We start from the raw sequence: 16,605 nt of genomic DNA, 5'->3' as shown, positions 1-16,605 counted from the left end.
GCTGGGTACCTATTGATTGGGAAATTGCTAACAAACTATGTATATACATAGTTTATTATTTTGTTGTTTCTTCTTGCTGTACATGTAATGCAATATTATTGCAACATTAAGAAATGATGGATGAGGAATTCCAAGAAACTCTGAAATACTTGCATGATGATACCTGATGTGAAATACACAGAACCAGAACAATTTACCTGACGATCACAATAACGAAAAGAAAAATAACACTAAAATACCTCAGAACACGGATGAATGAAGTGACCAATGAAGACTACAGGGGCCTCCCACTGAAGCAAACTTCCCACTTCTCAAAACATAAGTGCTAGAACATAGGTGCAAAAGGAGACATACATTTTCAGACACGGACTATTTCTTTGTTTTGCTTAACCATATTTATTAGTTACAATGGAGGGTGGTATGTGGGGAGGAAGAGAAGAAGTTATAAGGAACTAAAAGATTTTTTAAAAATATTAATGAAATATTTTTAAACAGAAACATTTAAACTTACTGTAACTCAGCTTTTTATTTATAAACTTAGAAAGTTGAAAATTATGAAAATCCATTAAAATGGCATAAAGTACCATCACGGTACTGGTCAGAACAATGTTTCTTGCTTTTTAGTTTACATCTAAACGTTCAGTAGCATAGCCCATAAAATGCAACATTTTTCCAATGGATTATTAACTTAATGTCCCTACTTTCCTATCTACAATCATTGAGTTTGAAATGTCTAAAAGCCAGTGGCAATACCTAAGTATAGCCACTAAGTAGCGCACTTTTCCAAACTTAAGGGAAAAAGTTGTAACCAAAGCAGAATTATGCACCTTGTGATTCTTGCCTGATATTACCAGCTCAAAGTTCAACTACCTTAGACAGTTTGGATTAAACTGGAAATACTTTTTGCAAAAGATAGAGTGGGGTAAAGAAGTTTTATTTATACATCAATTTACTGAAAATACATACTATGCTATATAGTGCTTACAAATTTTGTTTACATCATACAAACATAAAATTGTAATTTTCTTTACATTTTACAAACTTACAGCGCATGCTGATGCTGAAATGCCCATCTTAAAAATAGTGTTTCTGTTCCTTAAGGGATCTAGGAGAAAAGAATCAAAACACTTTAAGCTAAAATTCTTAAGTCTATTTAAAAACCACTGCTTTCAATTATCATTAACTGTGATTTTCAAAGTCCTGCTTCCTTCTGCTGGAATCCTTTTTAGTTTCCCAATCAAAGAATGGAATTCCCATTTAGTGCCCTAAAAATCATTTTAAATATATTCACCACCTTTGCAAGGGCCTGTTTCTTCCCAGGCAAACAGTAAAGTAAAGCAGAGAATATGAGCAAAAATGATGACACAAAACTTCCCTTTTTTGAGATTTAGTGAATTATTGAAATAATTAATTGACAATAATCATGCCAACTAAATTCCAGAGAAGCTTTGAACCTCAGATGAAAATATAGATTTCAATGCTTTTATTCTATTAAAAGGGTTTTTAATCAATGATCATTTTTAATGGTAATTTTTTTATTTATTTTTTTGTTTTCAACATTTACTTCCACAAGATTTTGAGTTCCAAATTTTCACTCCATCTCACCCCTCCCCCCGCCCCAAGATGGCATGCATTCTAAATACCCCTTCCCCTAGTCTGCCTTCCCTTCTATCTCTCCCCCCCTTCTCTTATCCCCTTTCCCTTCAATTTTCCTGTAGGGCAGGATGGATTTCTGTACCCCATTTCCTGTATTTCTTATTTCCCAGTTGTATGTGAAAACTTTTTTTTAAACATGTGTTTTTAAAACTTCGGGTTCCAAATTTTCTCCCTTCCTCCCTTCCCCACCCACCCTCATTGAAAAGGCAAGCAACTCAATATAGGTTATACATGTGCAGTTATGCAAAACACTTCCATAGTAGACAGACCGTGAAAAACTAACTATTTCCCTTAATCCTATCCTGCCCCCCCCCATTTATTCTATTATTTCTTTTGACCCTGTCCCTCCTCAGAAGTATTTGCTTCTGATTACTCCCTTTCCCAATCTGCCCTCCTCTCTATCACTCCCCTATTCTCTTGTCCCCTTCCCCCCATTTTCCTGTAGGGTAAGACAGATTTCCACACCCAACTGAGTGTGTATATTATTCCCTCAAGTCAAATCCTATGAGAATAAGATTCACTCATTCCCTCTCACCTTCCCCCTTTTCCCCTCCATTGTAAGAGCCTTTTCTTTTCTGCTTTTTTTTTGGTAGGATAATTTACCCCATTCTACCTCTCCCTTTCTCCTTCTCCTAGTATATTCCTCTCTCACCCCTTAATTTTATTCTCCAGATATGACCCCTTCATTTTCAACTCACCCTGTGCCCTCTATCTATCTATATCTATATATACGTACATATAATTCTTTCCCCTCCAACTACCCTAATACTGACAAAGGTCTCATGAGTTACAAATATCATCTTTCCATGCAGGAATGTAAACAGTTCAACCTTAATAAGTGTCTTATGATTTTCTCTTTCCTGTTTACCTTTTCATGTTCCCCTAGAGTCTTGCATTTGAAAATCAAATTTTCTATTCAACTCTGGTCTTTTCATCAAGAATGCTTGAAAGTCCTCTACTTTACTGAATGACCATTTCTTCCCCTGCAGGATTATACTCAGTTTTGCTGGGTAGGTGATTCTTGGTTGTAACCCTATCTCCTTTGCCCTCCGGAATATTATATTCCATGCCCTGCGGTCCCTTAATGTAGAAGCAGCTAAATCTTGTGTTATCCTGATTGTGTTTCCACAACACTTGAATTGTTTCTTTCTGGCTGCTTTTAATATTTTCTCCTTGACCTGGGAACTCTGGAATTTGGCTACAATATTCCTAGGAGTTTTCCTTTGGGGATCTCTTTCAGGAGGAGATCGGGGGATTCTTTCAATTTCTATTTTGCCCTCTGGTTCTAAGATATCAGGACAGTTTTCCTTGATAATTTCTTGAAAGATGATGTCTATGCTCTTTTTTTGATCATAGCTTTCAGATAGTCCAATAATTTTTAAATTCTCTCTCCTGGATCTATTTTCCAGGTCAGTTGTTTTTCCAGTGAGATATTTCACACTGTTTTCTAATTTTTCATTCTTTTGGATTTGTTTTACAGTGTCTTGATTTCTCATAAAGTCACTAGCTTCCAATTGCTCTATTCTAATTGTTAAGGAAGTGTTTTCTTCAGTAATCTTTTGGACTTCCTTTTCCATTTGGCCAATTTTGCTCTTTAGGGCATTCTTCTTTTCATTGGCTTTTTGGACCTCTTTTGCCATTTGGGTTAGGCTATTTTTTAAGGTGTTATTTTCTTCAGTATTTTTTTGGCTCTCCTTTAGCAAGCTATTGACTTGTTTTTCATGATTTTCTTGCATCACTCTCAGTTTTTCCTCTACTTCTCTTACTTGCTTCTCAAAATCTCTTTTGAGCTCTTCCAAGGCCTGGCACTGATTCATATTTTTCTTAGAGGCTTTGGATGTAGGAGCTTTGGCTTTGTTCTCTTCTCCTGGTTGTATGTTTTGATCTTCTTTGTCACCAAAGTAAGATAATATAGTCTGACTCTTTTTGCCCCTTTCTCATCAACCATCCAGGCTGTCTTTGGCTGGAAATTTGATTCACTCTGTCTTTTTGTGGATTCTGCTGCTTTAGAATTTGTTTAGAGCCATTTTTTTTTAGGTATTTGGAGGGCTTTGGGAGAGAGCTCAAGACAGTCACTGCTTTACCTCCGCCGTCTTGGCTCTGCCCCCTCAATGATCATTTATTAAGTGCTTTATATGTGCACTATTATGTGCTAATTGCTGGGAATGCAATGAAAGTCCCTGCAAACAAGGAACTTACATACTAATGGGGAAGACAATATTTAAACAAATTTATTATCCAGTTGTTTTCAGTTGTGTCCAACTCTTCACGACCCTGTTTGGGGTTTTCTTGACAAAGATACTGCAGTGATTCGCCATTTCCTTCTCCAACTCAATTTTATAGATGAGGAAACTGAGGCAAACAGGGTTAGGGACTTGACTAGGTCACATAACTAGTATGTGTCTGAGATCAGATTTGAACTCAGGAAGAAGTTTTCCTGACTTCAGGCTCAGCACTCCATCCACTGTGCCACCTAAGGGCTTATATAAATAAATAGTTGTACACAAGATACATCTACAGCAGAAGGTAAGTAACTGGGGAGAAATGCTCAAGTAACTACAGGACCAATAAGTCTCCTGAAGAAAAAGAAGAGACTCATTGTAGTTGACTCTTAAAAGAAGTCAGGATGTCAGAGTCAGAGGTGGGGAGGAAGGGCACTGAAGACAAGAGGGGCAGCCAGTGCAAAGACACCCAGAGGGAAGATGGAGTGTTGCCTTCTAGATCTACCAATCAGGTTGTTACGTTGGGGTCACACAAGGCATGGAGTGGAAGAGAGTGGAAGACTAGAAAAGCTGGAACTGAATGGTGGCATGGGGAGGCTGCTACAAAATTAAAAATCAATAATACTTCCAAAAAGGATGAAAAATTATTTTAATGTCATTGTTTCCTAACCCAAATGATATTACAAACTGCTAAAATAGCATAATTCTCTACCTCACACTACTACAAATTCTATAGCACAGTTTTCCAAGCTGAGGTATACACAGACCCAATGATTACCAGGGGGTGGGAAATACTTGTTGAAATAATAATAATAATAATAAATGGGCAGCTAGGTGGCCCAGCAGATAAAGTGCCGAACCTGGAGTAAGGAAGAGTCATTTTCCCGAGTTCAAATCTGCCTCAGACACTTACTGGCTGTAGGACCCTGCACAAGTCACTTAACCCTGTTTGCCTCAGTTTCCTCATCTGTAAAATGAGCTGGAGAAGAAAATGGCAACCACTCCAGAATGTTTGCCAAGACCCCAAATGCAGTCAGGAAGAGTCTGACATGACTGAAATGACTGAACAAAAACATTGCTCTGCCCTCCACCCTCCCATCAGAGAGGAGAAATAACTGAGGATAGTGAAAAAGTGCTGCTTGTCAAAGTTGCATCAATCTCCATGAAGCTGAGATTTCAAGTGATGAGTTTATCCTGGGGGAGGCATGATGCTGTAGAGTCGAAACCAACCACAGCACAAAAGTCTCCCAAGTTCTTGGAGAAAACGCCTGGAATATCTTTTTTCTGATAACCCGCCCACAGCTCAGCTCAAAAACACTCTTACTACGAACCTTAACATTAACAATTCATAAATACTACTTCCCAAAGCATCTTCTCAGGCTTGAATGATGGCACTTTGTCATTGGAGGGAACACCCACTCTGATTAAATTCTTTTCCTATTTGTCAAGAAACATTTCCTTATGCTGAGCTAAAATATTCCTTCCTATAGCTGCTATCAATTGATCCTAACTCTTTGGTCCTTCGGACCAAATAAGATAATCTCCACAATAACTCAAAAATCAACAATAATGGTTAAACAAGGACATCTGCCAGTTTCTCCGCAACATTACATGTAATTCTTCCAGGCTAGGTGACCTAGAATTACTAACAGCAACTAGGTATTTCCTTATGATCTCATTCATTTTAATAGTTGTTTTACTTCACAGAGTTATAGATTTATACCTAAAAGTCAAGTCCAACACTCTCATTTTCAAGATGACTTAGACCAAAGGAAGCTCGGAGAGGTTAGTGACTAACCCAAAGAAACACAGGCAGCAACTGTCAGGAAGAGGATTCTAACTGAGGGCCTTTGCTGTCAAATTCAACACCCTTTCTAATCTACCAATCTGACTCCCAAATGTCCATTTTGTCCACTTTAGTCCATCCATTCCAATTTTAATATCATTCTCCCTGATGAAGACAACAAGCAAAATTTGTCACTTATTATCATCCTATCTCCCACAAGAATTGGTGCTATTGCCTTGTTCATGTTTCTTTAAAAAAAAAATCTGTCATCTTTATTATTTCCCAACATATTCTTCCCACATCAGAAAGCAAGCCTTAAATAACAACAGAAAAAAAGGATTGAAATATAGCTAGGTCAAACTTACGTGCACCTCAAAAAAGTCTGATATTACATTCAGTGTTCCATAACTCTGCCAAAAATGAAGGGAAATGCCTTCTTAGATTTCTTTGGTCATTATAATGCCTCAGCATTCAGTTTTCTATTCTTTTGTTGTTGTTGCTGTTAACATTTACATTTTTGTAATCGTGTATATTGTTTTCCCTTGGAATCTTCCCATGCTTTTCTGTTCATCATAGCCACTGTTTCTTACAATGTGGTGATATATCATTACATTTACACACTACAGTTTATTTAGCTATTACCCAATCCATGGCTATCTACCTTGTTTATAATTCTTTCCAACTGCAAAAAGTGCTGCAAAAAAAAAATGCGTGTATAGGGACTTTCTTATTATCATTAACTTGCCTAGCACTGGGATCTCCAAGTCAAAAGATATGGACATATTAGTCATTTTCTTTGAATAATTCCAAAATGCTTTCCAGAATGGTAAGACCAATTCACAATTTCATTCACACAACATTAGTGTAACTAATGGTGGAATTCCTTTACCACAACTTGATTTTACAAAGTCCTTCCTCTTGTCCTTGGGATTTTCTGCAAATCTCACAATGAATGTAAGTCTTCCTGATACTTTTTTGTACCAGAGGGAACCACTTTCATTTTTGGTTAATGGTAACAGAACGCTGGATTTGGTATTAGAGAAAGTCACAAAAATTCTAGATCTCTTTTTCTTCTTCTATAAAAGATGAATTTAGATGAGATAACGTCTAGAGTTCTTTCCTAAATCTTTTCTAAATCTTATCATCTTCAGTTGTAAGTCCTGGATTCCATCATTTGTTCTTTTAAAAGGAGAATTCATCAGTGAGTTCCCCCATGTAGTTTTATTAAACACCATAGACATTTTTCCCTCTTCTACCTTATTGGAAGTTTTCCAGATTTCATTTTTGAAATGAATGAAATGTCAAGAGTTTCCTGACTCAACTTTCCCATTTCAGACCATGAGACCAAGTCTAATTTCAAAAAAAAAAAAACCAAAAGTGCCTGTTTTACACTTCCAACCTTATTTTTCTCTCTCTCTCACCTCCCTTATCTAATTAGTTACAAGGTCCTATTAAAGGCTATCTTCAAATACCTCAAGCACCCATACAATCATTTCTATCCTTACTGCTACCATATTATGCAGGAAAAATTGTGGGAGTGTAGACAGAGTACAGGTTCTAATACTACTTATACATATATGACTGTGGGTAACTCTTCTGGGCCTCAACTTTATGATCTATAAAATAAGTGGTAGGTCTAGTGATCTTTTAAGATTTCTTTAAATCCTAAAATTCTGAGACTTTTAAGGATTTCTTTTAAAAAATTATCTTATCTATATTTTACCCCAATCAGTCAATAACCACTTATTAAGAACCAACTATGCACCAAGCATTGTGTTAGGCACTAGCACAGGGCTAGCTTAGGCCTACAAAGCTTATCCACTTATTCTCTTAATTAAATAATTAATGAGTGTAATGGTCTAGATAGAGAGTTGGCCAGGATAGAGACCATCATGAGTCAATCAAGTATTTATTTTAAAAAAGGAGAGGAGAGGAGAGATAAGAGAAGAGAAGGAGAGAGGAAAGCAAAGACAAGTCTAAATTGTACCTTCAATTGTGGGGAAGTCAGTCACCTCTCAAAGTCCCTGGGCAACTCTCTAAGACTGGTCATTGCAGAGATGATGCTGAGAGGTTTTGACAGAAGTTCTTCACTGAAAGAACTCTATACAGATCTGGTTTCCACCTCCCTCTTCTGCCTCTCCATACCCCTCCCCATACACACAGAAAACAATGCACTTAACAAAACTACGTGTTTATAACTATATTCTCAATGGATTCCAAATACCTCATGCCTACAAGAGCTTATTCATCCCTTTCGTGTCTCTGTCTATTCCCTCCTGTCTATTCCTCTCTGTATATAAAGTTTTTCTTTAACATAGTGGTAATCACTATATATGTTCTTCTTGTTGGGTCTAGAGTTTGCATTACTTCATAAAGATCCTTCAAAATTCATATTCATCATATTTGAATTGCATCATATTTTCAATTGCATGACAGCATCCCATTGTATAAATAAACTACATAGATGATGTCCTATTAGACACCTGAGTTGTTTCTATTTCTTTGGCATTACATTTGCCTACAAATATATTTGAAGGTCTTTTCTTTTTTCTTTTATGAAAATGTTTAGGGCATATTCCCAATAACCAGATTACTGAATCAAATGATATGAATGTTGTTTATTACTCTCCTTGTCTATATTACCTTACATTGCTCTCCAAAAAGATTTTCCATTTGCAATTCATACTAGAAAATGAGGCTAATCTGATTGAAAACTGCTGATGAAATATCAAATTTCACAGGCTCCTTACCTCAAAGAGATAATGGCTTTAGAAAACAAAGGAAGAAAAAGAAAGGAAGGCTATAACAAGAATTGAGCAAAACTTTTCATTTCAATGACACTAGAAAGAGGCACTAAAATACCCCAACCCATCTGTCTCATGAACCCACAGCTTCTTTGTTTATCTATAAGGAAGTTCAGGAAAAAAAAAGTGATAGAGCCGCATAAATGTGTTTTGCACCACTCCCTGGTAGCATAGGAAGGAATTTCTTTTTGGTCGACACCCTAACATTAAAAAAAAATATTTTTTAAAACCAGTATAGAGGTCACAAATTCAAACATAATAAAGGTCAAAGTAAGAAATAGCCTAAAAATTCATGGTAATGACATGACTTCCCATTATAAATACTGTGCAATAGGATTTCACATCTAGTGGAATAACTACGTTGCCCACAAGCTGTTAAAGAGCAATTTTAAATGAAAGGGCACTGTCTAAGGCCTATAGTGCACAATGTCTCCGTTCCCTCCCATTTATTTTTCCCATCAACATTTTCCCATCTGTGTTGTCCTGATTCCCATACCAGACTAAAAACAAAAGGGTAGCCACTAAAATTGTACTTTTACTGTCCATTTAAAATCAAGGCACACTACTATTCTTTAATCCTAATCAACATTAAATTCCAATTAGTGTACTTGTAAAATGAATCAAGAAGGTAGTAACACAGTATTACTAACAAATTTTGTTCACAGAACAGTTTTCAATTTGGGGAGATGGATACTTTTATGTATCTCTTATTTAGAATACTGTAATTCATTTTAAAATGCATGACAGAGATAATATCCTCTCTATCATAGCTCCATACCTTCCTCATTAACCTCTACCCTCTCTCCCTCTGAAAAAGGCTGTGAACAAATTCTAAGAGTACTACATGGCTAATAGTAATATTTTAGTAGATGGACCAGGTAAATCTGCCTACCAAAGTAATAGCTGCATCTTAGGCAAAATTGTCTGCAGAACGCATCCATTATGAACTCACTCAATCTGAACAGCATCACCATTTATTAATTTTAGTGGAACAATTAACTGAAGCCCCAAAAGTCTAGAAAATAATCAGGGAGATGAATGACATTTTTTATCACCAGTATTTAATCTGAGAGCTGGATGCTCGGATTCAAGTGAGACCTCTATAACATTTCTTTTGCCTTATTGGGAGAAAAATCATTAAAGAATATATATGTTAAATTCCAATGAGCTCTAAGATAATTAGCTGGGCAAAAAAATTTACTTAATATTTGAGAAGAAATATAATTTAATTATTTTGATACACAAACAGCAACTAGAAATGGGCTAGCAAAATTCTAGCAAATAGATAAGATTCTTGCTTTAGCAAAAAGACATACATTAATAAGATGAATTAAAGAGAAATGGGTATTTCTAAAGCACTTGAAAATCGTTTGCTCCCTTCACAGATACCTTCTCAAATTATTTAGACTGCTCAATTGCCTAGCAAACCTTTTTTCCACAATGTCCAAAAGTTGCATTCAATAATCGCTACATATACTAAATTAGTAAGGTCTTATTTTATACAAATAAGTATAATGGATTTTTAGCTTTAGATTTAAGACCACAAATAACAACTAAGTCTCTAGATTTGGCCAGGTTTGGAGGGTATTAAGTAACTTGCCAACACAGCACCATATTTGTGTTCCTACCAAAGGCAATTAACAAGCATTTCCACACTAAGTGAAAATTGTTTTTTCCATCAGAAGAGAAGGTAAGAGGAATAAAATGCTACCTCTCTTACTATCGCTTAACAAGGCAGATAACATATTCTCTAAGAAGATGGAAGAAAAGGTTACAAAGAAAACAAGAGGTAAAAAGGCTATAAGGAAACAAAGAGGGATCCAACCTGGGGTATGAAGGTTAAGAGGTTGGAAGAGAGAATAATGTGAACAGAGAAGGAAAGAAAGAAGAAGGGAAAGAACTTTGAGATAGATAACAGATATGACCTTCTTCCCACCGAGGAAAGGCCTGGACCATCTGAGCAGAAGTCACCTACTACTTGTGTCCCATGGTAAGTAAAGGCAGAATCACAGATGCCACCAACAGTCACAGCATCTGGTATAAGCCCTAGGAAGAAGAGGTAAGTGGTGGTGCTAGGGGAATCTCCACTGAGAGTAATGGAAATGGTCATACTTTGACCCAATATGAACAGTCTGTAGGTGGGCTATCTTCCTGGGTTGTGCATCTGAGATGTAGTAGTGAGCCTCTTGAGACCTGTCAAACTTGATGATAATCATTCAGTGCTGGTGATCCACACTGCCAAAAGGAACCTAGAAAGAATCTCTTGGAAACGAGATAGAGGAGATCATAAAAGATAAAACAGACAATTTCAACTACATAAAATTAAAAGGCTTTTGCATTAATAATATCAATAAAAATAGAACTAGAAAAAAATTAAATAAAAATAGAACTAAAAGTGAAATTATTAAGTGGGAACAATATTTGTATCAAATGTCCCAATAAAAGTCTAATAATCAAAATATATACAAAATTGACACAAATATGGAACACCAGGAGATAGTCCCCATGTAATTATTCAAGGGAGATAAAGCAGTTTTCAAAGAAAAGCTCAAATGATAAATGATCATTTGAAAACAGGCTAGAAATCCAAAAAGAAATACAAATTAAAACAATCCAGACTTCACCTCACACCATGCAAATTGGCAGATACAACAAAAAATACAGAATACTAGTTTGGGAGGGCTATAAGAAGACAGACACAACAGTACATTGTCGGCAGAATGGTGAAGTGGTCAACCTGTTCGAGAACTTAGAATTATGCAAGAAAAATGGCTAAACCATACCTTTGACCCTCCAATCCCAGTACTGGCAAAATACCCCGAGAATGTCAAAGAAATTAACATAGGTCCAACAGAAACTAATATAAACCATTTTTAGTAGCAAAGAAATGGAAAACAAAGTGGAACCCATTAATTGGAAAATGACGAAAAATCTATGAAATACAAATATAGTGGCATATTATTATGCAGAAAGTAATGAAAAACGTGAGGATTTCAGAGAAATATGGGAAGATCTATATGAAGTGTTGCAGAACAACCCAACCAGAAACAAGAGCAATATCTACAATGACTACAATAATATAAAATATGTAAATGAAAGGATAACTAACCAGAAGTTAAAACAAAGTCCAGGAGATCAGATAACGAAAGGATCTTAACCCTCATGGCAGAGAACTGGAGAACTACTACACAAACAATCATATATACTGTCAAATGTGGTCTCTGTGATGGATATTTTTGCTTAATTGTTTTGCTGCCTGGCACACACAGTAGGTGCTTAATAAAAGCATTTTCTTCCTTCCTTCCTTCCTTTCTTCTTTACAACAAGGGAGGGTTGAATCCAGGAGATGGGGAAGGATCTGAAATGGCTGTGACAAAAAATTTAAAAGGCAATGCTCTGTTGTTCCTAAAAAATTTCTAGGGGTATGAAGTCCTGGACAGAAAATAAAAGGATGTAAGGGAATAGGTGGCACTTTCATCATTATTGCCTGTTTAAGGTGAGCACCTTGCCTGTGAAAATAAGATATAGGAAATTAGCTACTAGCTGGCTAAATAACCACCTCCTTACTAGCATTAGAAAATGGGATTAAAGCTTCCCGGAGCACCACAGCAAAAAATATAGGAATGACAGGTTCTTTGGCCAGAGGATTACATGCTTTTGTTATTTATAGTTAATTATGCTGTTTCCATTATTTTTAAATTATTTCTTGCATCACTGTTAAGAATCCAAATTGATCATAATAAATAATTACACTGGAGGAAGGGAAAACAGGAGAAAAGAAGGAAAACAGGGAGAGACAGATAAGAGTTCTAATCTCTTTGCTAAGATTGTATTTTCAAGTGCTTCCATCAACATTCACTAGTCTATAATTCTGTTTCTCGGTTTTGTCTATCACAATTTAGAGTATCAGGATCATATAGCCTCATAAAAGGAGTTATTGGGAAACTGTTTTCTCTATTTTGGGGAGTAATTTTTGTAGTGTTAAGTAAAAAATATTGTTTAAACATTTGTCAGAATTCACCTGTAAATCCATAAGGATCGGAGTTTTTTCTTTGTAGTTAATTCATGTTTTACTTAATTTTTCTGAGATTGGACTGTTTAAAATTTCCAGTTCTCTTTTTGTTAGGTTTTTTTTTCCTTTTTATATTTAACCATCCACTACCTTCACATTATCAGTTTTATTGTCATATAATTGCATATATTACAGTTTCTAAAAATTCTCTATTTCTTTTCCATCACCTTTTTCATTTTATTTTGGTAATTTAATTTTCTCCTTTTTTTTTTAAACTCAAGGTAGGGTAGTGATTTATTCCTTTTATTAGTCTTTTTTAAAAAAAACCCTCTTTGTTATGTTATTTTAATAGTCTTTATTAGTTATATAGTCTATGCTTTTTATCTAGTTCCTTAACTTACAAGATTCCCTTTTTTGTACTTGTTTTGAGAGTGCTGATTTGATTTTCTGGGGATTTTTAAAAAGTATGCTCTGTTTATCAAACTTTTCTTTTTATATTTTGTCAATATGTTTTCAGAAAGAGAAATTTTGACTTAAAGTACGTTTTAGTTATATTTCATACATTTTGGTACATAGTTTTACTATCCTCATTCTGTTTAACACAATGATTTATTATTCCTATGATGTGTCTTTTGATCCAGTCAATACTCAGGGTGTCATTACCTATGTCTGTTATCTTTTGTTTACATTTACTTTATTGACTACCTTTTTTTGCAATATGGTTTAACCTTTTTAAACCTTTTTGAATTTATTATTTCTGCCTTTTCACAGTTTTATGTCCTCTCAAGTGATGGCTTTTTTTAAAGACATGTTCTTTAATATCCCTGAGAACAAATTCTTTAATGGTCCCATTCAGAAACTGCTGTCTTTTCAAACTACTTTTTCATAAAGTCTATTGAACTATATGTTTTCCTTATCTTTCAATTGTGTTTATCCAGATCTGATAGAGAAGTACTAAAGTCTCCTGTGATTACTGTGTTTGTATCAGAATGTTTTTTGGGTTTGGTTTGGTTTTTTGTTTTGTTTTGTTTTGTTTTTTGAGTTTTTTTGCAATTCAGCTTGCCTTTTTTTTTTGGTACGTGTACATTTAACAATGATATTGTCTAACTGTCTGCAGTGCCTTTAAGCATCAATTTTATTATTGCCTTATCTGAAATCATGATTACAATTCCTGCTTCTTTGGAATTTCCTGAAACGTGATATTCTTCTGCTTCAGTCATCTGACATAATATTTGTATAACTATACCTTGAAAGGAGTAAATGGAATCGCTTTTAGTCACTCATTTAATTTCTAAAGAATAATTTCCCTAATAAGAATAAGTTGACATTTATACATCAATTTAAGGTTTATAAAAGTATTTTATATTATTTATTTCACTTGATCCTCACAGCAACCTTCTGAAATAGTTATGACAGAATTATGACTCTCATTTTACAGATGGGGAAATACAGTCAGACAAGTTAAGGCCATGGTCACACAGTTGTCAGATAAGTAATTCAAACCCAGGTCTCTGCTGACTCCTATTAAGCATTCTTTCCATTGCTCTTGATATATTCATGTTAAATTTTCTGGAATTGCAAACACTTTACATCAAAAAATGGGGCATATGATTTTTATTTACTGCTCTTACTGAAGCTGCAAGTAGCCTGATTTCCTTAAGGCCTTATGTCTAGGTTATAAGCCTGTGCCAACTGGCATGATTGCTATACGTTATAAAATGCCATTTGTTATGAATTCAATCAAACTATAACACTAAAATCTGAACTAAATGTTTAAACAAGTTACATTTATTCTTAATATGTTTTTAATCTCAAAAATGTTTAAGTTAAAATTGTCATTGTCACATACTAGACCAGATTAAAAATATACAGAGTAATACACACATACACATACACACATACACACACACATCTAAAAATACAGAGTAACACTCAAAACTGGACTAAGAGCTCGCTATTTTGAAGATTTCTATCTCAGTGAATGTAAAACACTGACAGTTTTTCCTCTTGAGAATTACTCAAAGTAACACTCATTTCAACATGGCTTCCTTCTGCTCATTAAGAATGTTAATTTTTTTAAACAGCATAATAAAAGTAGAGCAACTGCCCCTCCCCCATGATAAATTTTCATGTTTATGAAGAAGATCATAGAACTAGAAAACCTCACTCCTAGTCATAGCTCTGACACATCCATATGATCTCAAGCAAATTACAAACCCTCCAAGCTCTAATCTCCTCATCTGGAAACATTTTTTTAAAAGTAAAAACAATAATACCTTCCCTATATACCTTATAAGATTGTTTTAAGGATCAAATAATGTATATGAAAGCCTTTGGAAAACTGCAAAGTCCTATATACAAGAATAAAGCATTGTTATAATGAGGCCAGAGTGGGGTACGGTGGAAAGAAAACTGGGCTTGAGGTCAGAAGACTATGGTACCTTAAAGTTTCGCCATGACCACCAAAAAAAAAAAACCAAAAAAACGCAGAGCTTTTCTAAGCCTCCCCTTCCTTCATCTGTATTGCCTACAACTTAGGATTCTTGGGAATAAAAATATGGTAAATGAAACATTATATAAATCTAAATCGTTGTTACAGTCAAAATTATAAGGTCCCAGATTTAGAGTACATACTATATGTCTGAAAAGATGAGGGAGACCATGTGTTTTTAATTGCAGGATAGCCAGTCTCAGGGTCCTTCCAAATCTGACATTCCATGATTCTGTGATATGACAGTTGTCGTCAACTATTTGAACCAATACCACATGGAACGTGGACTTGTCCAGCTTGTCCTCATAGGGCAGAAGTAGGAACCATGGTATAAGTTTAGAGCTTTCCAAAAGTGAAAAGGGCTGGTCCAGGAGGTAGTGGGTTCCCCTGTGCTAGAGATCTTCAAAAGAAGGATGAAAGGACACTTGTTGGGGATTTTGTGAAGGGAATTCCAGTTCAGCTAAGGGTTGGATCAGAGGCCTCTGGGGTCCTCCTTTCCAACTATGACATTGTGTATGACTTTACTTCCAAGAGTGCATTCACTGAAATAGAAATCTTCAAAATAGTGAGCTCTCAGTCCAGTTTTGAGTGTTACTCTGTATTACGTGTGTGTGTGTGCGTGTGTGTGTCTATTACTCTGTATATTTTTAATCTATTCTGCTATATAACTAAATCATCATGCCATCCACAAAAAGTGACATTTTAAACTTCCTTTTTCACCAACATTAAAGCCCATTAGCTTTTGTACTATGTATGCTTATATATGGAGAAATATCTATGTATAAGATTATGATGAATAATGGCAACCTCACTTAAAAACTGTTTTGAGAGGCAAAAGCTCTAAGCCCAATTATATAAAATAATTGACTCTTCTGCTCAACTGATTCTGTTAAGATAAAAGCCTTTCCTGTTTTTCAGTGTTAACAGAAAATAAAATAATCTATATAGCACACTTAACAAACCTTAAAGTATATATTACATAAATAAGAAATTAGAATGAAAGCTGGATTTGAGCCAAATATAGAAATACAAGCAGTCTCCCAGAAGTTTAAGATGGAAAGAATCCCCAACTTGGGAATATCTGACATACACATCCAGCCCTTTACCTCTCCCTTGATGCTAAGAAATTCTTTTCTTTCCTGTCCTCTCTTCACCCCCGACTCCTATTGAGCCCATCCTGCCACCCTTCTTCACCATCACTCCAACCCCTGTATCACTCCTCACCTACCAGAGTGACAAGGATGGTGACAGCAGAGAGAAGAAAGAACCCTCTCCTGCTATAAGCATCCTACTGCTACTCTTTCACACTCCATTTCTCGTCAGGACCCTAAATAGTCAAGTTGTGTCTGGGAGAAGTTCAGCTAAAGGGCACCTCAGCCTATAGGTACACTGACTGGGGGGTGAAGGCCATCACCCAGAGGGTCTAGGATATACAGCCCTTAGAGAGCGGTACCTTGGCATTGGGAGTTTGGGAGTATGAGCCTGAGGTCTGTGAAGGATGGGGAGGAAGCCAACCATCACCCCAGACATCAGTACTAAAGGACAACATCCCATTTGTCCCATTTGTCCCATTTCTTGCTTACAGATACACACACACACACACACACACACACACACACACACACACACACACA

The 16,605-nt window shown here is 35.6% G+C and overlaps 1 protein-coding gene across 8 annotated transcripts in view; it reads right to left on the bottom strand.

The window, feature by feature from the left end:
- Positions 1 to 16,605, bottom strand: part of ARL15 (ADP ribosylation factor like GTPase 15) — a 483,734-nt gene that overhangs the window by 390,876 nt on the left and 76,253 nt on the right. For 5 of the 8 annotated variants that reach the window (XM_027863579.1, XM_027863580.1, XM_027863582.1 and 2 more), the window contains exon 2: positions 1,047 to 1,105. The exons of the other annotated variants lie outside the window; for them this stretch is intronic. In XM_027863579.1, coding sequence (XP_027719380.1) covers positions 1,047 to 1,073 — 27 coding nt within the window. In that variant the 5' untranslated portion in view covers positions 1,074 to 1,105. The remainder of the gene's footprint in view (positions 1 to 1,046; positions 1,106 to 16,605) is intronic. 8 annotated transcript variants of the gene reach the window in all.

This window comes from Vombatus ursinus, unplaced genomic scaffold, assembly GCF_900497805.2.
Source record: "Vombatus ursinus unplaced genomic scaffold, bare-nosed wombat genome assembly UNPS02014772.1, whole genome shotgun sequence".
Lineage (NCBI taxonomy): Eukaryota > Metazoa > Chordata > Mammalia > Diprotodontia > Vombatidae > Vombatus > Vombatus ursinus.
Note: the sequence above shows the minus strand (reverse complement) of the source record. Positions and strands in the feature narration are given on the sequence as shown.